This window comes from Haliotis rubra, unplaced genomic scaffold, assembly GCF_003918875.1.
Source record: "Haliotis rubra isolate DU_JTF1 unplaced genomic scaffold, ASM391887v1 Scf373, whole genome shotgun sequence".
NCBI classification, from domain to species: Eukaryota; Metazoa; Mollusca; class Gastropoda; order Lepetellida; family Haliotidae; genus Haliotis; species Haliotis rubra.
Window position 1 is genome coordinate 176,324 of NW_025767050.1, and position 21,584 is coordinate 197,907.

At 42.9% G+C, this 21,584-nt stretch overlaps 1 protein-coding gene across 1 annotated transcript; it reads left to right on the plus strand.

Annotated features, from left to right (window-relative positions):
• The first annotated feature begins 824 nt into the window (after positions 1-824).
• Positions 825-19,893, plus strand: LOC124286039. The gene is made up of 15 exons (XM_046722358.1): positions 825-977; positions 4,916-5,115; positions 5,359-5,451; positions 5,700-5,822; positions 6,043-6,209; positions 6,821-7,687; positions 8,071-9,516; positions 10,204-11,649; positions 12,219-12,369; positions 12,725-13,830; positions 14,218-14,424; positions 14,791-16,281; positions 16,540-17,551; positions 18,095-18,226; positions 19,235-19,893. Exons 2-14 carry the CDS (start codon positions 4,923-4,925, stop codon positions 18,205-18,207), a joined length of 8,415 nt encoding a protein of 2,804 aa, XP_046578314.1. The 5' UTR covers positions 825-977; positions 4,916-4,922; the 3' UTR covers positions 18,208-18,226; positions 19,235-19,893.
• The last annotated feature ends 1,691 nt before the right edge of the window (positions 19,894-21,584 follow it).

A 21,584-nucleotide genomic window follows, 5' to 3' on the forward strand; every position in this document is an offset into this window, starting at 1 on the left:
CCTGATCCTACTGCACCATTGTGTTGACTGTAGTACACCGTGGTAACGTGGCACTACGATCAAAGTACGGTTTACTACTACTTCCAACCTACTTCGGTCTAGTTCGCCGCAGTGGTAGGCCTACTTCGGTGAACTACGTTCAAATGAGTTACGGTCAACAACGTTCATGACCGTAAGATGTGACCGCGGCTTTAGAGATTGTAACTCCGTGTCAGATCGTCACGAAAGGGAAATGGCACCAAATTGGTAAAAACAGCACCGTTTGTAGCCTGATATGTAATATGAGTTAGTATTTTAAAAAATACACGAAATATGTTTGTCGTCTTCTACCAAAACTTAAAAACAAAATGTTGGCTACAGATAGACGCCAACACTCCCCACACAAACACACACACCCATACCCACACCTATTATGCATGACCAGTCCCTTACAGCTGATTGCAATGAGATTTTTAATTCAGTTAAATATCAAAAGTCGTTCGAACAACATATGACTTTTCTCTTTCAGATAATGCTTGTGTCACGTGAACGTAATTTCACCCGTTCTTACCCTGAAAGTGATGGAACATTTGAGCCTTTTTATGAGTATGCCTCCATGATTAACCATACTTGATCGCCCTATTTAAACGCAGTTGCCTCCCTTCCTCTGTCAGCTTATCGTCTGCTGGAGCGTGACGTCATTATTGGCAACAACGCCGCGCGGGACTTGACATGCCGGTCGAAGCGAGAACCTGCAGAACTGGTTCTGTGGCCTGGCGGTATACTGAGCGAGCACTGTTGTGAATAATATCGCCAGCCAGACTATTTCTGGCAACAGGCTTTCCTCCCTTGAAAACAGTGGCTACGCTCGGGATGGGCAATGTCGGTGCGTTAACGGTGTGGTAGGGTGTAGTCGCTACCGTTTTAGGAAGGAAAGACGAAATAAGGATAGAAGGAAAGGATTACCAATAAATAAGGACATTTTACCGATCCGTCAGGTAAGAATGCACGCTCTTTTATCAGACATAGCCTGCAAATACAGTCAGTAAACTGCACTTATCCAATAATGATCGATGTCTGGGGTAAATCGGGGTGTTATTCCACCCGTGGGTGCTTCGATAGAATTATAAATACTTATGTCATAACGTTTCAGATGATATATATTATTTTCTTTTCATATTTGTTTTGAGATTGTAGTTCGTATATCAACTAGTGTTTATTATATTGTATTAACTTAAAACTTTTGTCGGAAATTATCAAAGATGAATAGAGTATAAATTATATGTGTGTATACATATTTACATAATAATAGGAATACCACGTTGGCATCCCATTCCGAAGATGTTATTATGCCGTAATATCATCAAGATATACCATTCTCAATAATTTATTGTCATATATCCACGATTCAGAAGTGTTTACAAAAACTTCGTTATACCACGCCCAGGTATGTAGTGATTTCATATATTTAACTGGAACAACGCCACATGTTTCTTCTTGCCATGAAAGTTCAGAATGTAGTCGAATGGCATTGCATTATCCCAATACTCAGCTGTTATCTACTGTCGTAAGCAATGTTCTTAATGTTCGTAGCCTTACAGCATGGTATACAAAACCGGTTGTCGTTGCGGCCATTTTTCTCATAGCGAGGCAACTCGGTGGTATCGTCTGCTAAAGACGTTTCAAGATATTTAGACTTCATACTAAAGTAATAACGCTACAACGAGAACGAACGATGTCATGTAATGCCCAAACCAGTATTTTCCCCGGTTGCAGTATTTTTATAATTTCTGGAAATTTTGTACACATAACATGTCAGTATTTCTACATGTGAACCCGTGACAAGTATAAAATTCGCATATTGGCTCTATTCATTGCACCCCTTCCCCCTCCCCTCCCCCCTAATTAACAGACTTTAACTGGCAATCAGTTGGGTAAATATGTGCCATGGCTCATTGCGTGATCTCGTTGGTCGTGTTATAAGAAAGGTGTGATACTTCTTTATTACGTTCTGATGCGACGTTTCGGTATAGATTCTTATACCGTTCTCAAGCAAGAAAATATATACCGAAACGTGGCATCATAATATAATGAAGAATTTGTTATCTATAAGTTAGCATACCTTCCTTATTATTCATTGACTTATAATATGCCAACTAAACAGGTTGTTCTCAACCACTGTCAGATCTGACTTCAGCTATGCTTGAAGAATGTTCTTTAATTCTTTGCATTAACGTACTTCCACAAATTGGAATAATCATAAAATGACATTTTTCAAAGGTGTTATAAGAATTGTTATGGCTGTTGTCGATTACTGATGCTAACAAAGCTTCATCTACACGAAATACCAGCTTAACCAGTCATACTATTGTAACCCAGAATAATCCCCTGAAGACACAGCTGTACCCTTCATCCTATATACTGTTAAACAAAGGCTAATTAAGATACACGTTTTGTAGTAGACGGTCATTGTTATGTTCCTTTGTATTGTTGCTTTCTGGATCTATTGTATATGGCCAGAATTGATGCATTTAGCTGCAGCAGACATTGTTGTAGCATTTGTGTATTATCTTTACATTCCCCACATGGGTACAATGTGGAGCCCATTGCTGGTGGCCTGTTGCATTTAGCTGCAGGAGACATTGTTGATTCGTTTGATTGGCATTTTAGAAGTTGATTCCTTCCGCCTACAATAAACTGATAAAAACAACAGAACAGAGCACTCCACCCATCATTGCTAATTAATCCCATCTGCGATATATATCTTGTACTGCCTCCTCAACAGTTGGCTTCCTCCTATTGTTACTGCATTATTACCTGTTCCATTGTTGTTGTTGTGAATCCCTTTGATGTATTCTTTCATGTTGTCTTACTCAATCCCTGTGCTGTATTACTTTACTCTTGCTTGACAACGGTATAAGGAGATATACCGAAACATCGCATCATGTACAATAAAGAGGTTGTTATCCATAAAGTATTATACAGTTCTTAGGAGACATTGTTGTTGCATATGTTTGCCACCTTTGTCTAGATCTTGTTGCGGATGAAGCATTCAGTAATACTTAGCGTCTGGCGCCCTTGTGTAGCTTGCCGTGACAGTTATAGTCTCTTCATATAGGGAGTGTTTGTTGATATCAGTTTGTTTACTCATGGATTGTTCAAGTTTAACGTTAGATCGGCAGTATTTCTGTTAAATAGCGACACCTTGCTTGTTAGAATGTATATTGCAAGGGTGAAAGGTATGCAGCACGACGGGCGATGGGGTAGCCTAGTGGTTAAAGCGTTCGCTCGTCACGCCGAAGGCCGGGTTCTATTCCCCATATGGGTAAACTGTGTGAAGCCTATTTCTGGTGTCCCCGCCGTGATATTGCTGGAATATTGCTAAAAGCGGCGTAAAACCATACTCAGTCAGTCAGTATGCAGCACGACACTTGTGACGGAACGTGGAACCTTTTTACTGTCACGTTTAAAGGTTCCCGAGCGTCGACAGCAACCTGCTGGCCGTAAAGGGCGACTAACACGATTGGGTGCTCAAGACTGGTTGGTACATGTCACCGAATATCCCAGTAGCATTGATCGTAGCTCACAATGTCAGTCGATCACGGGACTGTCTGGTCAAGACTTTATCACCGATGAAGAGTGTGGCGTTAAACAACAAATACGTTCCCCAACCATCACGTACTTTAAAACTTCGTTTACTCTTAAGTCCTACTTCCATGTAGGTAATTCTGCCCATTGTTGTTTTTAGAAAGACTGAAATCAACCTATCATTGTGGTGTGATTATGTCACCTATTTGTGTTGATGTGACATGGCGTCAGGCGTCTTGGTCATGATCGCTCTAATCCTTATGGACAATTACGTTTTGTTCCTGTGTAGCTGGGTACGTAAGTCCCGAAACATTCAAAATAAATTAAAACTTTCCAGATTTTTTAAACGTAGTATTTTTTTCCATTTTAAATTATGGCTGAATTTGACAACAATCGCCAGCGACTGAAGGGCTTACATAAATCCAGCTAGGGTACATGCAGGTAGCAAAAGTACTGTAAGTCCCCATGGCCCCTAGTATGGTGATCTTCCTTCAGTCGTTGGCGACCTCCAGGCCGTTTTAATATTGCATTGTGTCCATAAAAGTGGTTTCATTTTAAAGTTCCATGTCCGTTTTAATTCTCTCTCTGATAATCTAGTTATTTTACTGTCCTTTGTCGACAGTTTTTTTATATAACTTTATCTATTATGAATAAATGAATTGTTTTAGTCACGATATGGCTGAAATATTGTCGGTGTAACAATAATTTTAACTCAATCACTCACCAGTCTAGGTGGGGCGGTGGGGAAGCCTAGTGGTCAAAGCGTTCGCTCGTCACGCCGAAGACCCGAGTTCGATACCACATATGGCTACAATGTGTGAAGCCCATCTCTGGTGTCCCTGCTGTGATATTGCTGGAATATTGATTAAAGCTGCTAAAAAAGTCAAGTCACTCACTCACTTCTGTGAGCTATCCTTTATTAGCGTGAACCATGTGAGGTGCTGGGAGATCTGGTTAGATTCTGACTCTTATGTGACATTGAAGGTTCTGATACTTACACTATATATCAATTTAACTTCGTTCGAGATAGACCCGTGAAGAATCGGGTTAGAATTGGTCTTCAGTAACCCATGCTTGTCGTGAGAGTCGACTAACGGCATCGGGTGGTCAGGCTCGCTGACTTGGTTGACACATGTCATCGAATCCCAATTGCGTAAATCGATGCACATACAGCTGATCACTGGATTGTCTGGTCCAGACTCGATTATTTCAGAATATAGCTGGAATATTGCTGAGTGCGGCGTAAAACTAAACTCACTCACTCGTTCGAGATATGACGGAAAGCTCTGTAATATATAACATGCAATAAGTTATTGTCCTTAAAATATGCTTGGTATTTTCACTTCAGGATCACCATGGCAAAGTTATTGCTCATCGTGTCGCTGTGTGTAGCGTCAAGCGTTGCCCAGCAACTGGCACGTGAGACCTGTGACGCCAGTCGCAGAAAGGCGGAAGCGCAAGTAGCTGGAGCACAAGTTGTACTTGGCGGACTTTTTGAAATCCGACAACCGAGCACCGATGGCTATGGGTGCGGCCAGCCAGCACCAGGTAGCGTCATGTTGATTCCAGCTGTATTTCATTAAATATTGTGTTATGCAGCATAATATACATTTTTAATCCGTTCTCAAAACTTTAGATGAAGAAACGAAACCTAGCTTAAAGCACACAGAGGCAAATGTTGCATGAGTCTTATATGCATTATGTCATCCTCTCTCAAAGGTATTTTTGTAATATTTTTACCTTTTGGTTTAAAATTTTCTTGTTTTTATATGTTTTCCTGTTAATTTACAGATTTAATGCAGATATACGAGGCTGCCCGCTGGGCGATATCTCTGCTGAATAGTAGAAATTCCAACCAAGGATTTATCCCAAGTATCAGATTTGGTACGTTCCATTGATTTAGCCTGTTCGTAAAAGCGATCGCTCATTTCGTCGAAAGTAGGTGTTTATATGTATGAAGATTGTTTCAGTGTATGGGATATTGCTAGATTTCTGGTAAAAGCGACATTAAACCATTCTCGCTCACTCTCCTAAAATCGCAAATGCACTTGACATGAGTAGAGATGTACCAGTTGATCTCTCTCTCTCCCCCTCTCCATATTATCCTAATTATGGGGATGTATTTCTTACAGGTTTGCAAGCCTATGACACTTGTTTTTCCCCGGAGCAAAGTCTTGGAGCAGTGTACGACTTCTACCCACAGGCCTCGTCCAAAAGCATGTACTGCACGAGCTCAACCACTCAGGCTTTTCCTGGTGAGTGAACCATTATTGACATCCACCCCATCCCTCCATACTCACTCTCTCACTCACACTCACTCACTCACACACACGCACACACAAACACACACACGCACAAGCGCACGCACATATCATTCGGTTCTTCACAAAAAGCCAGGATGAGAATTGGGTATTAATATCAACGTCATTCCAGCGTTGCTGCTGATGTGTCATTACGTATTTTGATTTGTTTCAGGGTTCGTTGGCCCTCTGTCAAGCTGGACCTCGCTGTCGGTGGCCGGCCTTATGAAAAAACTTAACATACCTGCCGTGGCTCCTCGACCAATGTCGTCTGCTCTAAGTAACAAGAACCTCTACCCAACATTCTACAGGACGTCGCCATCGTCAGCTGCACTTGTTCGGGTAAAACACCACGCTCACATCTCACTAATCGTGTTCTTAGACTACACTTTGAATTTATGTTGAAAACCCACTGACGCCAAAAGTAGCATCGTGCGGGGCTTCAGAAGTACTTGAAATTAGCGGTTGATGACTGCTTTTATTACTGGACATCACAAGGAAGTTATGCCATCTCTGTCAAGACCCCAAAGTTAAATCTTCAAGTGTTCAAGATATAGTATCGTTTCCTTGAAAATCTGTCGACCGCCAGTAAACCTCATTCATACAAGTATGGCCAGGCAGGTTTTTGAACGCAACGTTAGTAGGTTCTATATTTAACAATATGGCGTATGTAACTGTTAATGACAAAGGTATGTTACAATGACTGTTTTGGAGAAACATATTGTTTTTGTTTGTTTTTGAATAGCCGAAAATTGAATATCATGAAGGGTTATGGAATAAGTGATTTCGGCTCAGGACAAAATAATTGAAATCTGAACTTAGATTAAACAGGCTGTCGCGGTTTTACATATTGAGAATATTGGTTGTATCTGTATGTTAGAGAGGATATGTATCATCTGACAGATGCCCACCATTTGCCCATGTATATCCTAATATCATCTATCCACATCCAGGCAACCAGCGCTCTACTGGACCGCCTACAGTGGAATAAGATCATAATGGTATACTCCGACTCAGAGTATGGCCGGGACGGCCTGAAGAACATGCTCGAGTTTGCTCTCACCAGTGGCAGATGCATAGTTCAAGCTATTCCAATTAAAAGCGGAGAAACAGAAAACCAGTTTTTCAGCCGCCTTTCAGCAGTCCAGCAATATGACGTCAACGGTGGTCTTTTCTGGGGAAGTGCTGCCGAAAGCAACGTTGCCATCGCAGCACTCGAACGACTCAACCAAGCAGCAACCTATGGGCACATCCAGTGGATCTTCACCGATCTCGATACCTCTAAATCCTACACCGAGAGAATAGCCAGAGGGGCACTGGTCATCTTACCAACATCTACCGTTATTGAGGAGTTTAGGAGCTACTGGGCAGGACTTAACCCAAACTCTCCATCAAACGAGAACCCCTGGTTCATGGACTGGTACATGACAAAGTATCAGTGTCGTCTGACAGGCGTTAACTACCAGCCATATGTCTCGCTGCCAGGTTGTCCTTCTGTGGACTTGACATCTCAGTACAACAACTACGTTCAGAACCCGTATGTTGAGAGCACGGTTAAGGCAGTTTTTGCATATGCGGCAGCTTACAAGAACGCGAATCGGGATTTCTGCACCAATCGCGGTCGAGGTGGATTCTGTGATGACCTGAAAAATATAAATCCTGTGACTTTGAATGCCTATTTGAAGGCTCTGAGGTATACCTTCACTGCCGAGGATGGTATGGCCAGCATGGTAGGGAAGTCAATCGCCTTCGATGACAACGGCGACCCTGTGACTTCCTCGTTCACACTTTGGAACTACGTCAACAACGTTTTCGAGAGGGTGAGTTTTCCCTACAACTTCATATTTCTCGAGTTATAATACCTCGAAAGATTATCTTGCAATAGCATTAAAACTATTGAGGCATGGTGCACTGTTTTCGCCTATCAGTTATGTCAATACATTGTAATAGAGGAACATCACACATAATGTGATGCATATTGTAGGACCTTACCAAACTGAGGATGGTAGTATTACTGTGAGCATACCTGACGTGGGCCTTCGCTTATGCTTCAATCTAGTGGTCCGCCTTTCCTGGAATATTTGGAGGCTTTCATGATATAGATGAATAACATGAATTACATTCTATCACATATAGATGTTACTTAGGGGTTGAAGAAATTATTTGACCATGTCTTGCTTAATGATGTTATTGTTTGCTTCAGGTGGGGAATTACACCAACAACGTCTTGAACCTTGATGTAAGCACTATCACGTTCTACGCCAGTGACCGAAGGACCCAGCTATCTTCACCTCCAACGTCCCTGTGCCCAGCCGGAGGGTGCCAGAACTGCCTCATGCCAACCAACAACATCCAGTACACATACATACCAGGTGACATTATCCTTGGCGGGATGGTGGGAGTTCGCAATACAGGAACCGATCCGATGACATGTACAGACATCTCTAGCCTTGGAAGTGAAGCTCTTCTGGCTTTGAGATATGGTCTTATGACCTTCAGAGATGCCCTTGGAAGCAATACTCTCAATGGGGTAGAGCTTGGAGCCCTCGTTGCTGATACCTGCAACAGATACATTGCAGATGCCTTCCTCAGCGAACTTCTGGGTGGAAAAAAGAGTTTCAAGGATAAATCTGGTGGAAATATTGACACAGAATTCCTTACTTCCTTCATAAACTTCAGAGAGTCATCACTGGCTGTGGCTACGTCAAACATCCTTGGACAATATAGGATGCCTGAGATAGAATCGGCGGCGACGGCCCCATCGCTAAACAACAAGATGATGTACCCTTACTTTAACAGGGCGTTACCGTCCGGCGACGCCATGAATTCAGCTATCATCAATATCTTGAAACGACAGCGTTGGAGCTACATCCAGATACTATACCGTTCTGACGCCTTCGGTCAAGAGCAAATGATGTCATTCAAGAAAGTAGCTGCAAAAGCTAACATCTGCGTTGCTGCCGCACACAGCTTAAGCATTGGTGGTGCTGCTGTTTTGGATAAACTCAGAGAACACACCGAAGCCAGGGCCGTTGTTGTATTTGGCTACGGTCCAGATATCCGCGGGATCCTCGAAGCTATGAAATTAAACAATGCAAAGGGAGAGTTTGTTCTTGTAGGGAGTGATAATTGGGGCGACAGGACGAGCATCGTCAGTGGTTACGAAGACATGGCTGATGGAAGCTTTACGGTAAAACTTGCGCCCCCAGATGCAACCGGGTTTAACAACTACTTAAGAAACTTGACCTGGAATACAATCAAAGCTGACCCTGTCATGTCTAAGCTGTACGAGAAGACGTTCAGCTGCTATATCAATGCAGGTGATAGAGGAAGATACAACACACAGTGCTTTCCCCAGGTCCTGAGTTCCACATCCCCTTACTCCCCGTTTGTGGTGAGTGCTGTGTACTCCATGGCGCTGGCTCTTCACAATACCCTGCAGGAGGTATGCGGAAACAACTACAGGGGGCTCTGCAACGACTTCAGAAACAAAGACGACGTCAGCACAAAACTACTTCAGCAGCTGAGAAACATTTCTTATGTCAACCGTAGAACTAGCCAGACATTTTCTATTGTCAACGGAGAAGGAATGGCTGACTTTGACATCTTCAACTTCCAAAATGGCGCTGGATTTGGTGGCTACATACCTGTAAGTTAAAACCAGCTTCATAGGAGTATCCTGTTTTCTTTCCTAACACGCTAGAAGCACTCATATCACATGTCATTTCAGTACGTTATGTTTGAGTTGGCTGTGCAGGATAGACTTGAAACTTATACAGCATAATGCACTTATAACGAATTAAAACTAATCATATATACATGTAGTTAGTTACGCTCATTTCGATCCATGAAGCATGTGTCTGGGAACACACAAACACAACAAAATTAATTATTTAATAGTATAGTACACAATTCATGTGAGTGAGTGAGTGAAAGATATACACATGACACCTAAGAAGTCACTGTTTCACGGATGTGTGTACATGTGTACAAATCCAGGAAGTGCTCCCGCTGTCATCCAGTAGATCCATCATGATGTATGTGGGAGAGAGGGGACAATCTTGTATAGGTAGATTTGATTCTTGTATGCTACTTGTTTCGTGTCATTATTATAATACACATTGTGATTACCTAAATAACTGTAGAAGCTTTCACTTCACACGTCCCCTTTACCTAAAGAGAAATGTTTTCTCTATTTCATAACCTACTTACCAGGTGACAACGTCTTGATGCACCATAGGCCAGCCCTGCTGAACAGCCCCACCCGTCGACTGCTCTTGTCAGAAACGTCTTGAACACTTGTAAATGTCTATTTAGAATTGCGTTATTGTTTCAGGTTGGGAAATACCAAACTGCCAGTGGCACCATCAGCAACTTCCAAGACAGTAATGTCCGCCTGCCAAATGGAGCTGGGTCGACCACTCTCACGTCACGATGCATGAACAAGTGTCTCCAATGCTATATGTACCAGCAGCAACCTTTCCTGTACATGCCTGGAGATGTCTTACTCGGGGGCATGTTCTCTGTCAGCAACTCCGGTAACCAGGGCCCATTTGTTTGCGGATCTGTCAAAACAACAAATGGATTCCAGTACACTGCTGCTATGCAGTATGCCATCGAAACAGTAAACAACAAAGAAGCACCTGTTGGTTTGAATGGCATCAAACTGGGAGGCTTGGCACTTGACCATTGTAACAACGAGGACCGACCTTTCTCCCTTCTCTCCAGTATATATTCTGGGATGATGGAGCAGTCCCTACCGATGACCGGGTCATCAGGCAACCGGAAACCCCTATCAAGATCTATTGCAGCTTGGATCACGGATAATACGGCCAGCACCCGGGAAGCAGGGGACTTCCTTCAACCATTCAACATCCCCATCGTCAGTCCATCTGCCACCTCCGAGTCCTTGATGAACTTAACGTCTTTCTACAGAACCACCCAGGGAGATGACACAGTTGCGATTGCGATAGTAAAGATTGTGAAATCTCTGAACCTCCCATATATCCAGCTGGTACATAGTGCCAACAGCTACGGGCGCGGTGGTTTGAGTGCCATACAGGCAGCTGGACAACAGGAAGACATCTGTGTTATATCATCCATTGAATTCGACTCAACCATGTCTTCAGATGATGTCATCCGGAAACTCACCGAGAGTCCTACACACGCTGTAGTCCTGTTTCTGGGTACATCTGATATGACTAAGTTAATGGAAGCCAAAGCAAGAAGCACTGTTGCCAATGTGGGCAATCTAGTGTTCGTATCACCCGAACCTTACACCAGTGTTGTTCAAAAGGCCGGATCAGCGGCAGCAAGATTGCTCAGCATCAGACTGAAGACACCAACACTCACAAGCTATAATAACTACCTTGGCAATAAGACACGGTCATACTACACAGATAATCCATATTTCGCTAAGTACTACATGGCTATCTACAACTGTAACCTGCCTGGCTACTACATGTCCAGCACCACCTGCACGTCTCCACCTACTCCACTCTCTGACAACATAAACTTCACCCAAAGCAATTTCATCCTCGCTACCATCAATGCAGTTTATGCTGCCACATACACCTTGGATGCAACGCTTAAGGAACTATGTGGTGATGACTACAATGGTGTCTGCCCTGAATTCTCGAACGCCAATGACCTCACCACACGACTTGTAGACAATCTCAGACTTACCAGTTTTGACAACATGGGCAACAGCTTCCGCTTCCTGAACAGAGAAGGCAACAGTGGTTATGACATTCTTCGCTTCGATGGAGGAAATTATCAAACCGTAAGTTTTAACGTCAAATTTTAACAACACATCATGTGAAAATATATTTATCACGTTTGATTTCCATATAATTGGAACGTGTTTTTACTTCATAAAGATAATGACAGACCTATAAAACTTTGTTTCTTTTAATGTTCCTTTCAATGGTCTTTGTTTTTTGTTTATGCACTACTGTGTTCGGAGACCGCCTCCGTGGTGTAGTGGTTAGAGCGTCCGCCCGGAGAGCGAAAGGTCGCTGGTTCGATCCCTGGCCGCGTCATACCAAATGACATTAAATATGTTACTTGTTGGTCCCTGCCTGGAGCTCGGCAGTAAAGGGTACAAGGACTGGTCGGCTCGGAGTCTCAATGTGTCTCAGTGGGATATTCATGCTTAACTGCGGCATGGTAACTCAGTGAGCTAGCACTATAAAACCAGCTTAAGTCTGGGCTAGTACAAGCAGCCACACATACACAAGCATGCACGTCGTCATATGAGCGAAATATTCTCAAGTACGATGTGAAACCCTATTTCACCTCACCTCACTGTGTACGGTTATGATTATACTTTCGTGCTCGTGTTTGTTTCAGGTGGGTAGTTACGAAGGTGCCGCCCTCCAAGTCAATGCAGGCCTAAGTGCTCTCTACAGTGATGTGACCTCCAAGTGCAACTCCGACTGTCTAGGATGCAACCAGCGTGGACTCAACTTCTCTTACGTACCAGGAGAAATACTTCTTGGAGGTAGGAACATACCATAGTCATATGCCACACTACAATGAAATCTGCAAGTTCCCGATGAGCTAAGACAATGTACTTTATGAATTTGACAGAATCCGTTAAGCAATATTGGCTCATATCGCCACTCCACTAGTTTTGAAGTGACCTTTTCATCAGTATAATTTACATAAGGGTACTGATAACGTAGGCCTGCAAGGTAGCCAAATGGTCCAAAGTGTTGTATTCCCCCATACTTATACAATGCTGGAGTCCAGTTTATGGTTCCCTCGGTCCCGAGGATGGCATAAAGCCACGTTCACTCACTCACCTAATTTAAGTAGTTCTAAAGACAATCTAATATTTTGCTGATGATTTTCAGGTATTTTTGATGTCCATGTCAAGAGTTCTAATACATTCAAATGTGGAGACATAAACACTCTACACGGGTTCCAGCTGCTGGAGGCCTTCAACTTTGCCTTGGAAAGGGTTAACAGCAAGGAGGGCATGTTTGCTAATATCCTTAGGGGAACAACTCTTGGAGGTGTTGGTCTAGACTCTTGTGAGAGCGCAATCAGGACAGGTTACCTGGTGTCTAACATCCACAATGGACTGACAAATCTTGCAAAGAATGGCTACATAGTTGATCCAGATCTAATCGACCTATACCTTGGTGGTTATTCAAGTGACCGATCGATCTATCTTGCCCGAATCCTGTCTGACCTCGAAATCCCTCAGATCAGCTATGCTGCTACCTCTACTGCCCTGCTTGATCGCTATCGGTACCCTTACTTCTACCGCACTGTTCCCGCAGACGACAAGCAGGTGCAGGCAATGACCACCTTCCTGAACTCCAAGGACATTCGATATGTTCAGGTACTCTACGCACAATCCAACTATGGCGAGTTTGGCGCGGCAGCGTTCAAACGTTTGGCGCCACTAAAGAGGATCTGTGTAGCCCAGATGGTTATGTTCCCTGACAACGGTACTGTATCCAGGGAAAGTAGTAACGATGTTGTCACACAGCTACTGGCCAAACCTGTTGCCAACACCATTGTCGTCTTTGCTGGTACAAGTTACATCAATGCCCTGCTGAGAGCTGTCCAGAGGAACCCTCGCGCCATTGGCAAGTTCCGGTTCCTGGGGTCTGAAACATGGGCGAAGAATGAAGATGCTATCCTGGGAGTTGAGCAGATTGCCAAAGGATCTGTGACGTTCAGTTTGAAGACAGTCAATTTAAAGGTGTATGACGATTATCTAAGTGGAAAGACGCCAGCTAATTCTCAGGATAACCCTTGGTTCAAGGAATATTATGAGGAGATCCAGAACTGTTACCTGACGGTCCCAGACGACAAATACACTAGGAAATGTCCCCAGACGCCAGAGAACCTCATCTCCAGCATCCGATACAAGCAGGACCCTGGCGTCCTACACGTCATCAACTCCGTCTACGCTGCTGCCTTTGCAATAGATACCACGCTCAAAGAGGTATGTTGCTTACATTTCTGTTTTCACAACTGTTCATACCATTCTGCTTTTGGTTCTTTAATTACGTGACGGGTTGGTTTGGAAACCAATTATGTAATTAATCCATTTAGTGTCTTAGCAAACAAACAAACCGGATTTTTCAACGTATTCCATTTATACTACAGTTAATCATCCATGGGAAAGATGTGCCATATTGAATCCTAAGGAGTAGCTCTTGTGTATTGATCTTGAATGAATTGTATGTTTGGTAAACCTGGTTCTCTCCGCAAAGGAATTCCTAACACATGACTCGACTGTCTCCGGGTTTCACTAGTTTTGAGATGGAATAGATAGATATATTCAATTTCTGTTAGGATCACAACTGATCTCTTTCGTTCTTGTCCTCAGATGTGTGGCGAGAACTACACAGCCGTATGCAAGGCCTATCGTAACGGACCAGACACAAAAGATGTGATTCTGAGGAATCTACAGAATGTGAACTTCCCTGATCCATCTGGCGACAATTTCAACTTCACCGACCGCAGAGAAGGGAGCAAGGGTTACGACATCTACGACATTCAGTTCATCCCAGTGGAAGGATATGTTTACAGGAAGGTAGGCCTAAGTGGTAAAGGTTAACTATAGATTGGCTTAGAGCAGTGGACTGTGGTTGGAAAGGAAGAGCACAGGGAGCATGTTCAGGGAGTCAGCCGGATCGGGTGGTCACTTGGTTTTGCCCGGTGTCACCATTTTCAGTAAATTATCATTTATACAAATTTCTGATTGGCATAAAACAACAGATACTTAATTATTGCAGAAGAAAAGGAATTGCGCAATACCAAATTATCAAAAAGGATAAGATTCACTTGACCTATTGCACAATAATTAAGTCCATGAAGTCCATGATAGTGTTTCACGTGGTGCACAGAAAATAGACTGCCATACTTCTACACAATTTTAACAGTTAACATTTCTTTTCAGATTGGTACGTACTCAAGCAGTGGGACTATCGATGTTCCAGCATACACCCCAGACTGGGATGGAAGTTGCACCCGCCAAGAGGCATGCTCAGAGTGTCCCACCATTAGAAATAGTGGCATTCGGTACGCGATCTCTGACCCACCCACCGCTATGTCCAATCCCCTTAATGTGATTGGGATCTTTGATGTCCACAACCAAGGAACTGATGCTTACAGGTGTGGATCCTTGAGAATGGATGGCTATAAACAGTTCAATGCTTTCTTCTACGTTATGCGGAGATTGAGTTCCACGTTTAACCTCAACATCAGAGCTGTCGCCATTGACACATGCTCCAACAGCCTTCGTGTTGGTCAAGACATCTATAATTTATTGGAAGGAAAGGGGCTCTGTAACTCCGACTTCATACATGTCAACGGGTCCATAAAATTAAACAACATCGGTGGTTTCATAACAGCCGGTAATGAAAACACACGTGAAGCGTCCCGTGTTCTCAACGCCTTCAAAGTCGCCTACATTAGCCCAAGTGCTCCTTCTATCATATTTAACAACACTGACCTGTATCCATACCTCGCTAGGACGACGGCTCCAAAGGGACAACTATTAAAAGGTGTAGCCGAGTTGATGAAAGAGATGGGATGGTCTTACGTTACTGCTGTTAGCTCAAGCTGGAGATTTGATGATGGGGGATACAGACAGTTCCTCTCTGTATCTGGCGGCAGGACGTGTGTGAGATCATCCTTCAACCTCCCTCCTAATCCTACGATAGAGGATGGGACTGAAGCTGTTACACAATTACTTGCAGCAGAAGGGTCCAACGTCGTCCTCCTCTTCACAACACATCAAGACACACTTATGATCCTTCGGGCAGCTAAGAACCTCAACGTGCTAGACAAATTCCTCTGGGTGTTCACCGATCCGGAAGCCACAAGTTGGACAATGCCAAGTGACTACTACTTCAAGGCTTTGATGCTGAAACCTCGTGAGGGAAACGTGCAGGGATACATTAATTACGAAACCAGGATGACATATTTGTCAAATAATAATCACAATGACAAAAGTATTCCTAAGAGTTGGTATGAAGAATTTTATCAGAGACATTTCAAATGCAGACTATCAGATGCCGATGTTGTAGTGACTGAGTTCACGAGGGAATGTACCAGGGGGGAAAATTTCAATGGTGCTTATAATGCTACACAGGACCGCTACACTTTATCAACAGTGGCAGCTAGCTATGCTCTGGTTAATGGGCTCTATGATTTCCGTGGTGCGAACTGTGGAACACAGACCACTCAGGACTGTTTGGCGTCACTTTCAACGGCCAGGGAACGTATGTTTAGTAGCCTGTTAAATATATCTTCAGTTCCATTACATGAGATAGCGAACATCAACACTGGGGGCGACTTCAACCTTTTCTTCAACAAGGAGAGATTCTGGGATGCTGGGTATGTCATCGTCGCGTACGACTCCAGAAAAAGTGCTCCAAGTGAAGAGGTGTGTTTGAAAAACTAGTTTTTTCTCCATTTTAAAACAACAAAGTTCTATGCTTCTTCTGTCTGATACGATGTATAGTCTAAGACGTTACCAGCTGGATAAAACGCAAATGCAACAGTACGTTACTGCCAAAGCACGAATCATAATCAAACATATCATAATCAGAACATCTCAGAATTCTGATACACTATAAAAACGTGTCTGATCGTCGGCGCCTCAGATAGCAGAATGTGTACATTTGTTTCTGTTCAATTTCAGATTGGTGACTGGGGAAGCAACGCTTTGACTGTAAATAACAAGGGCAGTTTGTCCACATTCCTCTCCAACTGCCCATCGAACCAGGAATGCGGCTGCGCAAAACCAACAGAACCTACAACACTTCCGCTGAAAGGACCATCCTACACAGGTCCAAGAAATTACTACAAGTATGCTGATGACGGAACAAGGATCTATGACTGGCCTGTATGGGCTATAGTTGTGGCGGTGCTCACCAGTATCGGCATACTCGTCACTATCATCATAACGCTGGTCCTTCTGCTCACCTACCCCATCAGGGGGGGTACAACCATCCTCGGTTTCATGGTCCTCTTGGGCATCTTGGGCATCTACGGGGTCAACTTCGCCTTCTTCCTCCCCGCCTCCTTCGAAACGTGTGCAGCTCGGCGGTTCTGCATGGGTGTTATCTATATGATTGTATTTGCTTCCTTACTTGTCAAAGCAGTAGACAATTGGAGGTACGGGGAACTGTCATGGGAAAATCAGAAGAAGTATCGCGGTCTAACAAGCGCCTGTTCTCTTTTCATGATTGCCGTGGGCATTGTTCTAGTACAGGCGATAATCCCCATAATGTGGATCATCCTCATCCCGCCTACAGCGTCTAGGGTGATGGACGTCAACGGGAATGTTGCAGACCTCCTGCATGACCACATGTGGTGCGACCCGACGGATATGTATGACATTGCCTTAGTCCTGTCCTTCATCTTCGTCATGTTCATCGTCCTGTTGACGTCGATATTCTCGGCGATGGCGTGGGACAGCGAGGTAAACAACAGGGAGTCCAGGTGGATCCTCATCGCCTGCATCTGCACGGCTGGCTGTTTCCTGGTGTGGATGATCGTCACAACTAGTGCTGGACCCACGTATCGAGACCCTGCTGTCGCCATTGCCAACTTCGTTAACGCTACAGCACTCCTCATCTGCCTCCCCCTCCGCAAGACTTCTCTGCTCATAGCCTACAAGAGGGACGAGAAATTAGATAAAGAAGACCCAGGTACGTTATAACTAATAAGGTACTATAATTTTACTACTTATTATGTATTTCTTCGAAATATCTTTATTAATATTTTTAAATAAATATTGACATAAAGATAAATATAAACATATTATTGTTGGTAAAATAAAGGCATTAGAGAAAACAAATAAGGAAATGATGGTAGAAGGTATCAGTTGATTGGCAGAAACTACCGTGTGTGCAGATTGTTCAACAGGTTTGTTCACATGGTTTTAGTTTGTGTCTAAGTTTGCCGACACGAAATTTCCTCTTGAAGAAGACAGTGAACAGACAGTGCATTAATGTTCCTGTGTAGTTTACAGTCAGAATATATATTGAGTCGCCAGCTGAAACACTGTTGCGCGTGCACCACTGGTGTGCAATCGTGTTAATGTTATGTAAATAAAAACGTTTGATGATTTAGACATGAATTTAATTATTTGAGGGATAAATATTGTTTTCACAACTTCTTCCCCTAAAGAACCTTGTTACAGATATATGTATACGTATATTGGTAATCACTGTTTATCTAATTCCTTTCAGGTGACTACGAAATTTACAGCCAACCCACTGTTGAATATACTAACAATGCATACGATCCAGATTATGACTTCCAGAGACAGGACTCGAAGCAAGATTCGGATGTTGGTTTCTAGACCAAACAGGCAGAATTAGGTAGGCCGCATAGGCGCAGACGACAAAGCCTAGAAATACTCTTCTTGTTTGACGACCGAAAATAGTTTTGTACAAATTTGAAACAAGACCCTGTTTGGTGGTTATTATTTGTTTATACTTACATCTCAACGGGTATAAAGATCATTGTACAACGACATTTAAGTATGTTCATTTCTGATTGGCTATTACTAAAAAATTAGTTGTGAAAATTTTTCAATAACCACTGCTGAGAGCCGGTTCACTGCGCGTTCACACGCAAGGGTAATGAGTGCATATTTAAAACACGTTTTATTCATGGTGCATATGTCAGGTAGAATGGAGATAATCCTATTGTGTTTACATTTTGGAAGTGATTATAGTTGGTTGAACGCTGCTAAATGTTTCATTTAAATGAAATTGACCACTTTTGAACCAGAAAACATTTTCTTTTTAATTAAAGTTTACCTTCTGATTGGCGTGTATACATTCAGTTCCTGTGCTGCATACTGTCTACCTTCGTCTAGTGTATAGAGCTCCTCCCCAATGAAACCCGTGAAGATCCGGGTTAGAATTGATCTTCAGTAACCCATGCTTGTCGTAAGAGGCAACTAACGGGATCGGGTGGTGTGACACATATATCATCGTATATTCTAATTGCGTAGATCGATGCTCATGCTGTTGATCACTGGATTGCCTCAATTATTTACAAACCGATTATTTACAAACCGCCGCCATATAGCTGGAATACTGCGGCTTAAAACTAAAGGGCTGTGTTTCGATCATTCGCCTCGTCATATCAAATGACATCAGTCCGGTATTTGATGTTACCGGTATCGGTATAAGGGGAGCTGGACGTCTGGGGGTCTATATACGGTCAATGTTAAGCGGCAGTGTAATATCCTCGGCAGCAGTCCAAAGTGATACGAGATCACACACGCACATGCACACATGCATGCACATCACGTGGACCCCACTTCACCTCTTACTTTTACTGCATATCACTCTAATGGCAAATGTTTTTCGTTGCAGGTTCATCCATGCGTTCGTATTGCGTTGTGGACCCAGAATACGTCACAAGAAAGGAGCAAGCGCGTGCACAACTGGGGATATGCAGCAGGCCACACATCCTGATATCACTGATTGTGTTGCCATGGTTACCATGAAACTCATGAAACTATTCATTCCATCGTTGTAGATACATAATGTAGATTTATGTGTATATAAATGTTATCAATGTACATGTACCTACAAGAGAACCTTCCCCAAATGAAGTATTTCTGAATTTGATTTGAAAGTGGCCAAACTGTAAAGTGTTTATTGCAAGTAAACTGATATTCGATAATTCCCAGCAAATCGGTGCTCGACGTATGTATATAATAAAACTTTTGTACAGAAAAGGGTCTTGATGAAATTACTTTGAAACCTGTGGCAAAATTCTTGTGATAAAATGTATTAAATTTTTGTCTCAATCTTGCATAGGAACATTAACAGATATTTATCGCTTGCATATTGATATCGTGAGCAGTTGTAAATTGCAAGTTTTTATAACACAAATCCACAAATATATAACTGCATACAGGAACGTCTGAATGGATTTTGGATGTGACAGTATAAAAATATATATATAGAAACATTTATACGTGAAAATGATTGTATATACTTACCATGAATTAAATATTTTTATATTATACTTTTGTCATGTTTTATTTGTTTGCAAACATTGGGAGACTTCATTTGGATGTGTAGTTATTGCATCCTAAATTTCCAAATAATTTGTTCTCTATGGCGTTGCATCAACATGACATCGCCACACTGCACACAGTTTGTGTCACTGTTGTCCTCCGCCATTCTAGCGGATCTGGGCGGACGGGTAAATAGCCAAGTGGCTAAAGCGTTCGCTCATCACGCCGAAAACCCGGGTTCGATTCCCCACATGGGTACAATGTTTGAAGCCCATTTCTGGTGTTCCCCGCCGTGATACTGCTGGAATATTGCTATAAGTGGCGTAAAACCATACTCACTCACTTACGGATCTCACCCCGATAGAGCACGTGGGGGATGAACTCGACATGAGTGCATAACGTCAACATAGGCCACAGACACTTGCACAACTGAAGAATGGGTGAGAATTCAATAGGACAGAATCCGTAGACATCAGTGCTAAGGAGGTGTAGAGTAGTGATAACAGAGATCAGCAAATTATGTTCGTGTAGAAGTCGTATATATAACTATCTGTCCTTGGTGCTGTGAAGAACTATGAAGAATGTGGCAATGTGACATGGTTATCGTGCAGAGAGTGAATGATGTGACATCGTTATCGTGCAGAGAGTGAATGATGTGACACGGTTACCATCCAGACTGAATGATGTGACACGGTTACCATGCAGACTGTGAATGATGTGACACGGTTACCATGCAGACTGTGAATGATGTGACACGGTTACCATGCAGACTGTGAATGATGTGACACGGTTACCATGCAGACTGTGAATGATGTGACACGGTTACCATGCAGACTGTGAATGATGTGACACGGTTACCATGCAGACTGTGAATGATGTGACACGGTTACCATGCAGACTGAATGATGTGACACGGTTACCATGCAGACTGTGAATGATGTGACACGGTTACCATGCAGACTGTGAATGATGTGACACGGTTACCATGCAGACTGTGAATGATGTGACACGGTCACCATGCAGACTGTGAATGATGTGACACGGTTACCATGGAGACTGTGAATGATGTGACACGGTTACCATGCAGACTGAAGGGTATGACACGGTTACCATCCAGACTGAAGGGTGTATATACTACGCTCACAAGGAGTAATAGTAAAACAACGATTATGTTGGTGGTTAATATGTACCATTACGAATGCCATGTCCCAAACAAATAGTAGACAGATAGTTGTATAAAAGGATTATGAAAACAGAATACACATTGCAACAATTAATAGAGTATTGGCCACATTTTAACACATGGTTTCATAATGCCTTGATAAAATACCAAATGAAAGATACAGTCTGTTTTCGCTTGAGAAATTCTTATATATATGAGAATGGCACACTTTAATTATTAGCTGGTCTTATGTTGTGAGAGACACATTGTTAGATGCGCCTTGTCAGGAGCTGTTACTGGAGGCTGACATGTATATAGGATAAGTCGATGCAGGTAGGGCTACTGGGCAGACATGCCGCTATCGTTGTTTTCATTACGTAGTGGGGTCATGCCAAAAGTAGGTAGCAGTGAACTAATGTTTAAATATATTTTATTGATATTTGAGATTTTGAATGGGTATAGATTAATTAGAGTCACCCATTAACACACATTTTACAAGTTCCCGATCATATAATTAAAGATGAGAAAGTGTCAT